Source organism: Tursiops truncatus, chromosome 11, assembly GCF_011762595.2.
Source record: "Tursiops truncatus isolate mTurTru1 chromosome 11, mTurTru1.mat.Y, whole genome shotgun sequence".
Lineage (NCBI taxonomy): Eukaryota > Metazoa > Chordata > Mammalia > Artiodactyla > Delphinidae > Tursiops > Tursiops truncatus.
This window is the reverse complement of record NC_047044.1, coordinates 20,362,105-20,378,132: the sequence shown is the minus strand read 5'-3', so window position 1 is coordinate 20,378,132 and position 16,028 is coordinate 20,362,105. Positions and strand designations below refer to the sequence as shown.

The window sequence follows — 16,028 nt, the reverse complement described above, 5'->3', positions numbered from 1 at the left end:
GGAGAGGACTCAAATCAATAAAATTAGAAATGAAAAAGGAGAACAACAAACACCACAGAAATACAAAGCATCCTAAGTGACTACTACAAGTAACTCTATGCTAATAAAATGGACAACCTGGAAGAAATGGACAAATTCTTAGAAAGGTATAACCTTCCAAGACTGAACCAGGAAGAAATAGAAAATATGAACAGACCCATCACAAGTAGAAATTTTTTTTTTTTTTTTTTTTTTTTTTTGGCAATACATGGGCCTCTCACTGTTGTGGCCTCTCCCGTTGCGGAGCACAGGCTCCAGATGCGCAGGCTCAGTGGCCATGGCTCACGGGCCCAGCCGCTCCGTGGCATGTGGGATCTTCCCAGACCAGGGCATGAACACGTCTTCCCTGCATCGGCAGGCGGACTCTCAACCACTGTGCCACCAGGGAAGCCCACAAGTAGAAACTGAAACTGATTAACAATCTTCCAACAAACGAAAGTCCAGGACCAGATGGCTTCACAGCTGAATTCTATCAAACATTTAGAGAAGAGCTAACACACATCCTTCTCAAACTCTTCCAAAACATTGCAGAGGAAGGAACACTCCCAAACTCATTCTATGAGGCCACCATCACCCTGATACCAAAACCAGACAAAAGTACTACAAAAAGAAGAAACTTACAGACCAATATCACTGATGAATATAGATGCAAAAATCCTCAACAAAATACTGGCAAACAGAATCCAACAACACATTAAAAGGATCATACACCATGATCAAGTGGGATTTATCCCAGGGATGCAAGGATTCTTCAATATACACAAATCAATCAATGGGATTCACCATATTAACGAATTGAAGAATAAAAACCATATGATCATCTCAATAGATGCAGAAAAAGCTTTTGACAAAATTCAACACCCATTTATGATAAAAACTACCCAGAAAGTAGGCACAGAGGGAACCTAACCTCAACATAATAAAGGCCATATACAACAAACCCACAGGAAACATCATTCTCAATGGTGAAAAACTGAAAGGTCAGGAACGAGACAAGGATGTCCACTCTCACCACTATTATTCAACATAGTTTTAGAAGTCCTAGCCATGGAAATCATAGAGGAAAAAGAAATAAAAGGAATACAAATTGGAAAAGAAGAAGTAACACTGTCACTGTTTGCAGATGACATGATACTATACATAGAGAATCCTAAAAATGCCACCAGAAAACTACTGGAGCTAATCAATGAATTTGGCAAAGTTATAGGATAGAAAATTAATGCACAGAAATCTCTTGCATTCCTATACACTAATGATGAAAAATCTGAAAGAGAAATTATAGAAATACTCCCATTTACCATTGCAACAAAAAGAATAAAATACCTTGGAATAAACCTACCGAGGGAGACAAAAGACCTGTATGCAGAAAACTATAAGACACTGATGAAAGAAATTAAAGATGATACAAACAGATGGAGAGATATACCATGTTGTTGAATTGGAAGAATCAGTATTGTGAAAATGACTCTACTACCCAAAGCAACCTACAGATTCAATGTAATCCCTGTCAAATTACCAATGGCATTTTTTACAGAACTAGAACTAATCATCTTAAAATTTGTATGGAGACATAAAAGACCCCGAATAGCCAAAGCAGTCTTGAGGGAAAAAAACAGAGCTGGAGGAATCAGACTCCCTGACTTCAGACTATACTACAAAGCTACAGTAATCAAAACAATATGGTACTGGCACAAAAACAGAAACATAGATCAATGGAACAAGTGAGAAATCCCAGAGATAAACCCACGCACCTATGGTCAACTAATCTATGACAAAGGAGGCAAAGACATACAATGGAGAAAAGACAGTCTCTTCAATAAGTGGTGCTGGGAAAACTGGACAGCTACATGTAAAAGAATGAAATTAGAACACTCCCTAACACCATACACAGAAAAAAAACGTCAAAATGGATTTGAGAACTAAATGTAAGACCGGACGCTATAAAACTGTTAGAGGAAAACATAGGAAAAACACTCTTTGACATAAATCACAGCAAGATCTTTTTTGATCCACCTCCTACAGTAATGGAAATAAAAACAAAAATAAACAAATGGGACCTAATGAAACTTAAAAGCTTTTGCACAGCAAGAGAAACCATAAACAAGACGAAAAGAAAACCCTCAGAATGGGAGAAAATATTTGCAAACGAATCAACAAAGGATTAATCTCCAAAATATATAAACAGATCATTCAGCTCAATATTAAAGAAACAAACAACCCAATCCAAAAATGGGCAGAAGACCTATATAGATATTTCTCCAGAGAAGACATACAGATGGCCAAGAAGCACATGAAAAGCTGCTCAACATCACTAATTATTAGAGAAATGCAAATCAAAACTACAATGAGATATCACCTCACACCAGTTAGAATGGGCATCATCAGAAAATCTACAAACAATAAATGCTGGAGAGGGTGTAGAGAAAAGGGATCCCTCTTGCACTGTTGGTGGGAATGTAAATTGATACAGCCACTATGGAGAACAGTATGGGGGTTCCTTAAAAAACTAAAAATAGAATTACCATATGATCCAGCAATCCCACTACTGGGCATATACCCAGAGAAAACCATAATTCAAAAAGACACATGCACCCCAATGTTCATTGCAGCACTATTTACAATAGCCACGTCATGGAAGCAACCTAATGACCATCGACAGATGAATAGATAAAGGTGATGTGGTACATATATACAATGGAATATTACTCAGCCATAAAAAGGAATGAAACTGAGTCATTTGTTGAGACATGTATGTATCTAGAGACTGTCATACAGAGTGAAGTAAGTCAGAAAGAGAAAAACAAATATCATATATTAACACATGTATGTGGAACCTAGAAAAATGGTACAGATAAACCTGTTTGCAAGGCAGAAGTTGAGACAGATGTAGAGAACAAACGTATGGACACCAAGGGGGGAAAACCACAGTGGGGTGGGGATGGTGGTGTGCTGAATTGGGCGATTGGGATTGACATGTATACACTGATGTGTATAAAACTGATGACTAATAAGAACCTGCAGTATTAAAAAACAAACAAACAAAAAAAAACAACTAATACTAAACTTTCTTTGGGTTATTTGTATGGAAATATATTAATATAAATGTTTCAGACATTACATGAAATTTCTAAAAATCTTATATGTTCTGGTATAATGTTATAAGTCATAAGTCTAGTTATTACTTTAAAATGTATATCTCAGAAATAACTAAAATTTCCTTGTCAATTGCATTATTATGAACTTTCATCAAATTTTTAACCGTGGTCATTTTTAAGTCTTTTGTCATTTACAGACAGTTCTGAGTGTACTCTGATGCTTTCACAAAAATATTCCTGTAAAAGGGTTTCATCTTCAAGGAATTCATGGAAAAGACTGACAAGTACAGGTTTCTGGTAACTGAGTATACTGCTGAAGTGAATGAATAAGCATTTTCAGAACTCTAATGGAAAACTGATGAATTCATAAAAGTGCTAACAAAAGTTTAAAATGAAAAAAATTAATTGCACGGGACTGAGTGAACTGATGAGGATGATTATAATTTTTGTGACTTTCTGTTTGAATAAAAAAAAAATCCCACAAGGACTCAGAGGCAAAAAGTATACAAATCAATTTTCACTGCAAAGTAAAGGAGCTGCTACAGTGGAGGATTACTGGACTGTATGTCAATATTATGATATAGTATGAGTGTGTTTCGTGTTTGGTAATTGCAATCACTGTTGCTTTTGTTGTGGTTATCCATTTACAATGCTTGGTGTCGGTTGATTTATCTCTTGTAAAATAAAATACCGTGTGTGTGTGTGAAAAAAAAAAGAAAGAAAAATGAGAGACAAATTAATCCCATCAAAATGGCAAAGATTCTTAAAAAGTCATAAGATGAAGTTTTGCGAAGAATGAAGGGAAATGAACTTCTCATAATTGCTTTTGGGTTTTACAATTGGTACAGCGGCCACAAGGGCAATTTGGCATATTTATAAAAAAATCCTAGATGTATGCATTATCATATATCTGTCTTCCTGTGCTAGGTATTATGCTAGGTACTAGGAGAGTGATGGATGGTAAGCGAGATATTATTCCTGCCTTCCTGGCAGGAGAGACAACTAAATAAGCAATCACAATAATGTGATCATTTGATGAAGACTATAAAATAGATTTTCCTATTTTTGCAATAATGATATCTCTGTATGTGTGCATGTAGAATATTAAATACACTAAAAGAATATATACCAGAAAAAAAAATCCTCTAATGCTAAAAGAAGATAACTGACAACTCCACTTCAGACTCTTCTAGGAAATGACACATTTTGTCTTATTTTTTTTTTCCCCAAAACTATGGTTTGGAGTTGAAGCCCTGAGTAGGTCCAAAGCTGTTTTGATAAACACCATCTTATTCTTGCTTGGGGACATCTTGTCCCTCCCCCCATTAAAATTTTAAGTGGTTTTGGAATTAAGTGGACTTGAGTTCCAGAACAGGCTTTGATTCTAATTATTAAAAGAACTTGTACTACCAAAAAAAAATAGAATATAAAAATCATGATTATCTCAATAAATGCAGGAAAAGCATTTGCAAAATTCAACATCCTTTCATGATAAAAAACCTTGACAGGTTGGGCATAGAACAAACATACTTTAACATAGTAAAGGCCACGCACAACAAACTCACAGTTAACATTATACTCAGTGGAGAAAATTGAAAAAATTTCCTCTAACATCAGGAAGAAGACAAGAATGCCCACTCCCACCACTCTTATTCAATATAATACTGGAAGTCCTAGCTAGAGTAATTAAGTAAGACAAAGAAATAAAAGTCATCCAAATCAGAAAGGAAGAAGTAAAATTATCACTATTTGCAGATGATATGATTTTACATACAAAAATCCCAAAGACTCAAAGAACTGTTGGAAGTAATCAACAAATTTCATAAAATTGCAGGACATAAAATCAACATACAGAAATCAGCTGCATTTCTGTATACCAACAATGAAGTATCTGACAAAGAAATTACCCCATAAACAATAGCATCAAAAACAATAAAATACCTAGGAATAAATTTAAACAAGGAAGTGAAAGATCTGCACAACAAAAACTACAAGACTTTGCTGAAAGAAACTGAAGAAGACACAAACAAATGGAAAAACATCTCATATTCATGGATTGGAAGAATATTGTAAAATGTCCATATTACCCAAACTGATCTATAGATTCAATACAATCTCTATCAAAATATCAAGGGCATTCACCATAGAAATAGAAGAAACAATCCTAAAATTTGTATGGAACCACAAAAGACTCCAAATCCATGGAAATCCTAAGAAGAAAAAACAAATCCAAAAAGTATCACACTTACTGACTTCAAACTATACTACAAAGCTAGAGTAATAATAAAAACAGTACAGTACTGGCATAAAATTAGACATATAGACCATCAGAACAGAATACAGAGCCCAGAATTAAACCCTCCACATATGTGGTCAACTACTTGTTGACAAGAGAGCCAAGAATACCCAATGAGGAAAGGATAGTCTCTTCAACAAATAGTGTTAAAAAAACTTGATAAACACATGCAGAGCAATGAAATTGAACCCCTATCTTACACCACTCACAAAAAGAACCCTAAGTGGATCAAAGACTTAAACATAAGACCTGATACTATACAGGTAAAGAGCCATAAAATTAAGAGAAAATAAGCTCTATGATGATAAGCAGAGTTGTGGGAGCTACAGAGGAAGCAGTAGTTAATTAAATGTGCCCAGAGGAGGGCACATTTGAGCTCACACTTGGAGAAAGAATAGAATTTCACCAGAGTATGAACAGAAACACTAAGTACATGACATGACCCCATAAAAATAGAAGTGTAGTGTGGATGGGTAGAGGACTGTTTGGGACACCTGTCTGGGTCATGGGGCATGTTTGGACATGAGGCTTGGAAGACCCTTGAATGGCATGGAAAAAGTTTGGGATTTAGTCTACAGGCAACAAGAACCGACTGAAACATTTTGAGTAGGAAGGTGATGAGTGATGGGCTTTAACCAACATTAATAGTAGGGCAATGGGGGAAGGAGGAGAAAGCCTGAGGCAGAGAAGCCAGTTAGAAAATCAGAGTCTGATCTGGGGACAGTAGAGAGGAGGGACAGATGAGAGACATTTTTGAAAGGTAATTAATTTTGGGACTTGGAGGCTTTTAGTTCTCAAGGCTGAGCTAGCTAAAAGCTGGTTTTTATGTAAGACAGCTCCGAGGGGAGGTGAGGACGAGGGACATGAACGGCGGAGCAGGTTTAAGGATGAGATTGAGAGATTGGTTTGGAAAGTGCTGCTTCTGTAGCATAGCAGCAGGCAACGGGTCGGGGTTAGAGAGAGAGAGAATTGGGAAACCTCATCAGACAGATATTAAAGTCATGAGAGCGGATGGACTCACCCAAGGAAAGAGGGAAGTCAGGAGAAAAGTGGAACCAAGGGAAAAGCTGAAGGGAATGCCTGTGTCTATTGGTGGGTGAAGTGCCAACCAGCATAGTCACTGAGTATGAATGTAACCAAAGACGGGGGATACCTTGGAGGTGGCAGTACCACAGAGATGAGGTAAATGGACTCTTCAGGACTCTGGGACCATATCACCCATGTTAGAATTGCTTCTTAGTGATGTGTCTTGGGCAAATTACTTGACTTCTTTGTGCCTCAGTTTCCTCAGCTGTAAAATAAGCATAATAATAGTATCCACATAAGAGAGTGGTTGTGAAAATTGAGTTAAAATTGGTGAAGTAATTAGAACAGTGCCTGTTACATAGAAAATGGTGTATGTGTTAGTCATTGTTTTGTTGTTACTTTCTAAAATAAGGTTTTAAAAGTAAAAACAGTAGAAAATATGCAGTCATTCATTCAGCCATGTGCTTTTAAAATTGTTTTCAATTACGCCATCTGGTTGTTTTGCGTCAGGCACTGCCTCTTTTAAAACTTTTTAATTTGCAAAGTTGCAAACATCGTACAGAGTTCCTAAATACTCTTCACCTTGTTTCTCATAAGGTTAACATCTTACATATATATTGAAGCCAGAAAAGTAACATTAATACAGGACTGTTAATTACCTTATTTGAATATTGCCTGTTTTCCACTGTCTGTTTTTCTTGTCCATGACCCATTCCAGCACCCAACATTGCATTTAGTTGCATCTCCTTGTTCCCTCCATTCTATGACAGTTCTTTTTCACGAACTTAACATATTTTAAGACTACTAGTTTTGTAGAATGTCCATTTGGGTTTATCTAATGGTTTCTCATGGTTAGGTTGAGGTTATGCATTTTTGGCAAAAATTCCACAGAAAGGATATTGTAGCCTCCTCAGTACACCGTCTTGGGGGTATGATGTCAATATGTCTTATTACTGGTGATATTAACTTGGATCACTCAGTTAAGGTGATGTCTATCAGGTTTCTCCATAGTAAAGATATTTTTTCCTTTGTAATTACTAACGTGTAGGGAGATACTTTGAGAATATAAAAATCATTTTTTAATATAATTTCCCCTACTAATTTTAGCTACTAATTTTAGCATTCTTTGATGGCTCTTGCCTGCAACAATTACTACTGTGGTGTCTGACTACTGGTGATTTTCTATTTTTAGTCATTCCTTCTACATTTATTAATTAGAATTCTGTTATAAGAAAGAGCTGTCCCTTTCCCCCCATTTATTTATTTCAGTATATATTTATACTTGTATTTATTTCATTATGGACTTGGATACTTAGTCTTTGGGTTGTAATCCAATACTATCCTTATTTATTTTGTTGTACAAATTTTTCCAGCTTTGGCCATTGGGACCTCCTTCAAGTTTGTCCTGTGTCCTTTTGATGTGTCCCCATCGTTTCTCAAGCACTTCCTAACTTTCTGGCATCACAAGATATTCCAGACTAATCTTGTCTTTTCCCTGCCATAGCTCTGGAATCAAACATTTCTCTAAGGAGCCCTGGTTCCTTTTATTAGAGAATGGTATTTAGAAAACAAGCTCTGGACTCTAGGTATGATCATTGCTCCTAGGATGCCACTGCTTCCAGGCTCAGGGAATACCTCTTTTTCAAGTGTCCTGGCCATCTTTCTAGAAGAGATGTTCCCTGTGCTTTGGGGAAAAATATGGGTTAAAACAATGACACATTCAGATTATTATCCTTTTGAAAATAGTACTGGAAAACCAATACTCTTTGTTCTTTTTCCTTTTTCCTTCCCCAGTTCTCCAGTTTGGATTTACAACTATCTTTGTGGCAGCTTTTCCCCTAGCACCACTTCTGGCCTTACTGAATAATATAATTGAAATTCGACTTGACGCTTATAAATTTGTCACACAGTGGAGGCGACCTTTAGCTTCAAGGGCCAAAGACATAGGTAAGTTGGATTTGGGGTGTTTTTAAAAGATATTAACCACCTGGTAGATAAAATAAAACAGCTACCAGCTTTAGATTTTTACATATGGTTTCCATGTAAGATGATTCAACTAACTCTTACAAAAGAATAATTGTTAGCTTTAAATAATATTAGATAACAAGTACAGCTACCTATTTGGAAATTTATAATTTCCAGTGCTAGAGAATTTGTGCTTAAATAGATTCTCAATTTGATTGTTTCTATCCTAAGACTCTGGAATCTAAACATTTGATTTATTACCACCTTTTTCCTTTTTAAAGTAGATCTCCCATTTGCTTAACTTTGTTTTGCTCTTTCCTAAATATTTGCCTGAGTCATAGGAAGTATGATCCAGTTTTTCTATAGGCAGAGATGGCCTTTGGTTTTTGACTAGAGATGCTGAGTTGAATCAGGTGCAGGCTCTCAAAAGCTGGCAGAGACCAGAGACTGTCTTTTATTCATTTCTGCATCCAGTGCTTAGAATAGAGCAGGCAGGTGCTCAGCCAGTGTGTGTAGAAGAGAATTCGGTGTGCATATTCTTAACTCAGTGGTTTTTGAACGTCCCAATGAAACAAACACACTCAGTGAGCACCTACTCTGGGTCAGTGCATCAGGAACTTGGTCCATAAAGATGAACTGGAGAGACGCTATAGGTACCCCCAAGGAGCTCCCAGTCTGGTGGCATCTTGACATTGCATGTGCCAGTCTTATCAGATAGTGTTTTGTGCCTTATCATTGACCAGAATTCTCTACTTATATCTGAACCCGATTGATTTTTAAGTCATGAGCATGGGCACTTCCATGCAAACTCCTTCAATGCCAAGGTTTTTGAAGGTACAAATTCTTCCTCCTGGTTGCAAGAATCAGTATTTGGGATGGTGGAAGGACCTGTGCAAAGGACTACTGAAAATGAATTACCCCAGTTGTTTTTATAGTTATCACCTCTGCTGTTGTGTCTGGAATTAATTCAACACTTCTCTTTGAATAGGAATTTGGTATGGAATTCTTGAAGGCATTGGAATTCTCTCTGTTATTACAAACGCATTTGTCATAGCGATCACATCTGACTTTATCCCTCGCTTGGTGTACGCTTATAAGTATGGACCTTGTGCAGGCCAAGGGGAAGCTGGGCAAAAGTAAGTGGGCCATAAAGCCATCATGAAATCCCCATTTCCTAGCCATCGTGTGCTGTTGGGCACTCAGACAGAAGCCTCTGCATTGGAGCACATGGGACACAAGCCCAGGACAGAAGGCCTGTAGTGGGGAGGTGGAAATATGATACAATAACCCTTTTGGCCAAAGAAAACACATTCTGATCTATTGAAGTGTTGGAAGTCATACAAGTCATACAAGTTTTAGGTGGAATCCAATGTAAGAAAAGCAAAAAATCATTTTCCCCCCTCCTGCCCACCATGAATTCAGAAGTGTGTGGTATGCTAATGTGTGTAGCAAAAAAAGTGTTCCATGATATATAGTTATGCCATTTTTATGAGTTTATAAAAGTATAGTTATAATTTGATTCCTCTTGTGTCATGTGAAGACTCTGAAAATTTTACATGGGAAATGTGCAGTCATGTGCCAAGTACTCACAAGGTATTCCATAAATATTTGTGGAATAAGTAACTGAATGATTCTTTCCTGGCTGTGGACTTGACCAGTGTCTATATTACCACAGGCAAATTGGGTGAACTTAACTCGCTGAGAGATCAATACTACGGCATCACCTCAATGGTTCCCAAAGCCAGAGCTCTGTATTTCTGGTCAGCTAAAGTCTTGGCAAAATTATAACATGTCCCCTAGCTTTCATTTCTACACCCTTGGAAAAAAAGATAAAAAGTCCCAACATACTTTAGTGGGAAAAAATAAAACAACCCTGTTTGGCTAATGTCAAAATAATATAATTAATTGTGGGATTTAAATGTCTGTAGGTTAGAGTGGAATGTGTGTTGGGATCATAGGGTCCTTTTGGTTCCCCAGAAGTCATCTCACTTAGGCTCCTGCCTATTCCTACAAGCAGCCCTGCCTCTTAGTTTACTAGTCTGAACCAAACTAATTCATCCTCTCTAGCCAGGGTAGTTCCATCAGCCCCCAAGGAGTACAGTGCCACCAAATCAAGTCAGCTGAATTTATACACACCTGACCCAGGTCCAATTTCATTATTCATCCTACATAAATGCTCTAAGGCATAGATAACTGAAGGAGATAAAGCTCACAATCCAGCTATTTGAGGAAGCTTCTATAAAGTTCTTCACTCACCACGTGGCCATTAAATGTGAATTATCTAGCCACTGTAAGTGAGCATACCATCCCATTTCAAGAGAGATTTAAAGACTTACATGGTACTATGCATGCATTTCTTTCTACCTGTAACTGTTGTGAACATTCTCTGCTTGACTCAGGCTAGAAAAGCTTATCTTTGTTCAAACCACTTGCATGTATGTTTTGCGTTTGATTCTCAAAACAACGCGGGTAGCGGGATATACATCATTAGCCTCGCTTTGAAGGGCAGAAAGAGATTGAGAGAGGTTAAATCCATAATCACAAGGCAGAGTAACTGATGGAGCCCACACGAAGGTAAAGCCTAGGCTCAGACAGTGCCCTTCATCCTGAACCTCACAGCCCTCGGGACCCTTGCCAATAAGTGCTTATCCAACTCATCTAAGAGTCAACTCCCTGGGGTTTAAATCTTAATGGTTATTTCCATTCTTCCGCTACTTCAAATCTGGTAATACCTTGTTCTGGAGGAAACCAAAAAATAAAGTGGGAACATTTATGTGCAGTTGATAATGAATCAAAGCTTTAGAATTTTGACAGCCTATTAGATTTAAGACAATGGTCATGGTGATTAGAATTTCTCTAAATAGCCTCCTTAATTCAGTTTTACTGAGCTCTTTGGGCCTTTTTTTTTTAAACAATGTTTCTCTTAAGATCCTGTTGCTACCTTCAATATTTGTAGATCTACTTTTTATCTGCTAATCCATTAGTCTTATTTTTTCTTATTTTTATATTTTTCTTATTTTTTACTTTATATTTTTATATAAAGTATTATAAAAGTATTATATATTTATATATATAAAGTATTATAAAAGTATTATATATTTATATATATAAAGTATTATAAAAGTATTATATATTTATATATATAAAAGTATTATTTATATAAAGTATATAAAGTATTATATATTTTATATAAAGTATTATAAAATACTTTATATTTTTCTTATTATTTCTTATTTTTCTTATTTTCAAATAGTTACATTTGTGTACGTTTCTTCATGAATCTTATTTTCTTCCCCACCAGCTACTCTATTATCCTTTTTAGGTTTTTTTCTTTTTCCAGTTTAAAAATGCTTCAGAGATGACTGAACTCGTAGAGGAGTAGCATTGTCAAATTTTAGACGTCATAGGCTTTTAAGGTAGCATGTGCAGTCAGAGTGAGATCCCACTTAGATTAAATCCAGCTGTGGAAACGCCATATTTCAATTTAAATTGACCCTAAATCAACAGTATTCCAACCAAACCAATCACCTTTCTCCAAAACTCCAGGCTTCCCTCACCTTACACGTTTCCCTGGCTCCTCCATGGATGAGAATTTCACTCCTGTGTCCAGGGTCATTCAGTTCACAGGCCCCTTGTCCCTATGACAGCGTGCTTCAGTTACTCCTGGCTGCGCATTCCCCCCAGTCTCAACACTCGTCTGCTCAGCAGATCAGTCTTCAGCAGCACAGTGGGGAAGACATTCTCATTTTTCAGCCAGATCTGTACGTGAAAGGAATACTGTGGTTTGAGGCAGTGGTCTCCACACAGCAGGTACACAAGAATTTTTCAAATGTTTTCATCTTCCCTCTTAAGACATTCTGTCTTTCCAGCTGCTGGTGATCAGAGTGTTGTTCATTGCCTACAAAATGAAGGCACTTCGTCTTTCAGGGTATCTTCCCAAGGGCCCTTTAGAAAGAGCTTAGAGAACTAAAATCACCTCTGGGCAGACATCAGGAGACAGAAATTGTGAAGTAAAGTTGAAGATGTATATTATAAAATTGTTCTGTCAATCAGAGTTAAAATTTCAATCAGCAAACTAAATTTTTTTTCCAGAAAGCACAAATAACCAGGTTGATCCCTCACCCTCAATGAATGCAATAAACTAATTACTTTGTTATCAGGTAGACATAGCTTAGAGTTTGGGAACATTCTCTAAGGATATATGCAGGCCTTAGAAAATTACTGTGAGGTATATACCTGGTCTAGTGGTATAAATCAAGCTGATTTTCCTGTAAAAATAGTGATACCATAAGGAGTTAGAGATTTGATCAAGGACACAGTGCTCGAATTTTCACAGAATGAGCTACAAATATCTTAATGAACTATAAATAATGTATTTATATAAGCTATAAATCAATTAAATCGATCAACACCGAAACCAATTGCAAAGTTGTATTTCAGAAGATAAAGCTTATGGTTACAGAGGGCTACTCTTCTTATATCATAATGTCTGACGTTTTCAATGCAAGAAGTCAGAAGTCTACTTTCTTCTGTGCTTATCTCATTAGCCTAATTTATTACCTATAAAGTTATCTACAAATTAACCTATAAATAAATTAGTCATTTTTTCTACAAAGCATGTCTGACTTTAAATGCACAAACCTGACCTTATTTCCCCTTGCTTTTTTGCCCTTTCAACCCTATCCCCATGCTATTTGAGTCACAATGCCTAAAACCTCAAAAGCAAATTTAGTAGCGGAATTCAAAGACACTCTGCAGTGAGTTTGATCTGGAATCTACAGACTCAAAAGTCAACTTCTGATTCTGTTCTCTCCCTTGAAAATGATGAGAATGATCACTAGTTCATCCTCTTCCCCCATAGTAAAGGATGGAAACCGATAAGTAATGAATGGTTTTAAAACCAGAATTCTCACATTTAAATAAATGTCTTCTCAGAAGTTACTTGGAAAACATATGCATTCTAATTCAAACAATGCTGCCCTTGCATAAGACATTTTTCTGAATCTTCTTTCTTGGAAATGCCTTTAGACGCCATCTGCCAACCCCTTAAGAAAACTGACTTCATTATTTTATATTCTCAGGAAACTCTTCCTTTGTCTGCTACTTTTTTCTCCTTCCCTCTCACTTCTCCCTGATCATCAGTGTAGCCTTGTCTTTCCTCTGTCTCACCTGGAGCTGGGGGTGTGTCACAGTGAGGATACATAGACCTCCTGCCAGCAAACTTAGTAGACATGGGATCTTCTGCTGCCTTTGACCTTCCTGCTGTAACAATAGGTCACTGAGTTGACACATGGATGCCACTGGCTGAACTCTATGCGATGAAGTGTGGGAAACCTCATTTCCCTGAATTGATGAAGGTCTCAACTGTTTGATGTTGGCAAGCTAAGATTCTACCACAGTGAAAAGAATTAGATAAATGCCTAGAAAATTCAGTATTAGCAGTTCCTCTTCTTCCCTGATGATGGAAATTATATGGAAAGAAGACTTACTAGTTCCGTGTGTAATGCTTTGCACCCAGAAGGAGTACATGCCCACTAAAGGCACATTTTCAACTTGATTCATGACTGACATTACAGGAATATGCTTAATAAAGAGTTCAGCTATGTCTCCTTTTTATCTTTTATTTTGAATGTAAGGTATTCAGCCTGTGAGACGGGTAATTCATTCGAATTTGGGCTCTCTATTGAGTTTTTTTTAACAGAGTAGCCATGAGCAGCTTTAATCTTAGTAAAGCTCAGGGCTGCTGTGTGAGAGAAGAGTGTAGGAGGGGTTGTAATTATTCCATTTCAATGCTGGGCCTGCTTTTGCCAGTTTCCAGAGCACCTTTCACTTCCCACAGCTCAGCTCCTGAGAAGACTCTGCTCTATTCTGTATTTCACAAAACTGGCTCCCTCTCTGTGACAGCTAATCATCATCAAGACTCTGTTTTCATGTCATGTTCTAGGCAGTTCATAGATGAGGGAGAAATCATTTCAAATTACCTTTTTATGGAGTGATGGGAGAGGCCTGCTGCCAGTGGGAGTAGGGCGTGTTACACACGCACTGACCATTTGTTTCACCCATGAGTGACTGTTGACAAATGGGTCCTTCTGCTTGGTTCATTTCTTTTAAGGCCATGATGAAACCAGTGACTTGTCTTGAGCAAGACAACACATGCACAGAACCCATGTGCTCTCAGAACTATGTTTGTGTTATCACTTGGGTTTGGTATTCAGCAACTTCGGATAATCACATCAGACATGTTAATGAAGAGAGTCTGAAGACCATGATTTCTTCTTTCAATTAATAATTAAATATTTATTGACCTCCTGCTAGGTGCATGAAATAAAATACCACTCACATTTATTAAGATCTTGCTATAGGCTAAGGATTATATCACTTGCTTTACATATATCATTTCATTTCATTCCCACAATGACCCTATGAGGTGGACACTTTTATTGCTTTAAGAATTGCATAATTTGCCAAGATCACATGGCTAGAAAGCAGCAGAGCTACAATTTGACCCTAAAGCCCAAGTTTTTTGTATTGTAATATACTGACCCCCATTCCCCAACACAGAATGAAAGCCATGTCCTCAAGAAGCTTATAATCCCTGGGAGCTCCAGGCAATAGTTTTATTCCTGATCCATCTTCAAGACCTTGATAGAATCTCTGGTACTTTACATTGAATTCAATATTTACTGGATTCCTACACTGCACGAGACTGTCCTAGGATACCAAAATATCTATGACACCTCTTCTGATCCAAAAAAGAAAAAAACCACTATAGTCCAAAGGAGAAGACATACATGTATGCAGCCAACTCTAGTACAAGCTATATGGCCATTGTGAAGTAAACAGAGCTGCACCACAGAGAGAAGGGAATGAGTCTTCTGACTGGGGGGATTAGGACATTTTCACAAAAGAGGTGACATCTCAGTTGGTGAACACTGTTACCGCTTGTAAACCATGAGTAAGGAATCCCAAGAGAAAAGACAACATGAGCAGAGGCATGAAAGTATAGGATACATGAAAGGAACATAATCTAGCATGACTGTAGCATGGGATGTGAGTTGGGAGGGGGGTTATATTCATACTAGTTATATTCAGGGCATTATGAGAAATTATAGATAATCATTAATGAAGGAATGTGATTATGTGTGCATATGTGTGTGTGTCATCAATGAAAGAAGTGGTGACTTACTTATGCTGATCATGCAATGTTTTTGCCCATTTCACTGAAGCACTGATTAGGGTAGTGATGGTCTAGATGATGATTCTGCACAAAAAGGACTATAACAAAAGAATGACTTGTTCTTCATTCAACATACCCAGGGCTTTTCAGTGTATTCCAACTTGAGTGCTGTGACAAGGCAGGTCCAAGTAAGGCACCTATAACTGCAGAGATTTCTAGGAAGTAGAGCCTTGGTGAATTGGATGCAGAGGTGATCAGAGTCCTAATTAGAGAATCTGTTTTCTTTTGTAGGTGCATGGTTGGCTATGTGAACGCCAGCTTGTCTGTATTCCGAATTTCTGACTTTGAGAACCGATCTGAGCCTGAGTCTGATGGCAGTGAGTTCTCGGGGACTCCTCTCAAGTATTGTAGGTAGGTGTGGCACTCTTAG

At 37.4% G+C, this 16,028-nt stretch overlaps 1 protein-coding gene across 1 annotated transcript in view; it reads left to right on the top strand.

Annotated features, from left to right (window-relative positions):
- Positions 1-16,028, top strand: part of ANO4 (anoctamin 4) — a 440,366-nt gene that overhangs the window by 400,606 nt on the left and 23,732 nt on the right. The window contains exons 24-26 of the mRNA XM_073789215.1: positions 8,251-8,403; positions 9,410-9,557; positions 15,890-16,009. Of these exons, the coding sequence (XP_073645316.1) occupies positions 8,251-8,403; positions 9,410-9,557; positions 15,890-16,009 (421 nt within the window). The remainder of the gene's footprint in view (positions 1-8,250; positions 8,404-9,409; positions 9,558-15,889; positions 16,010-16,028) is intronic.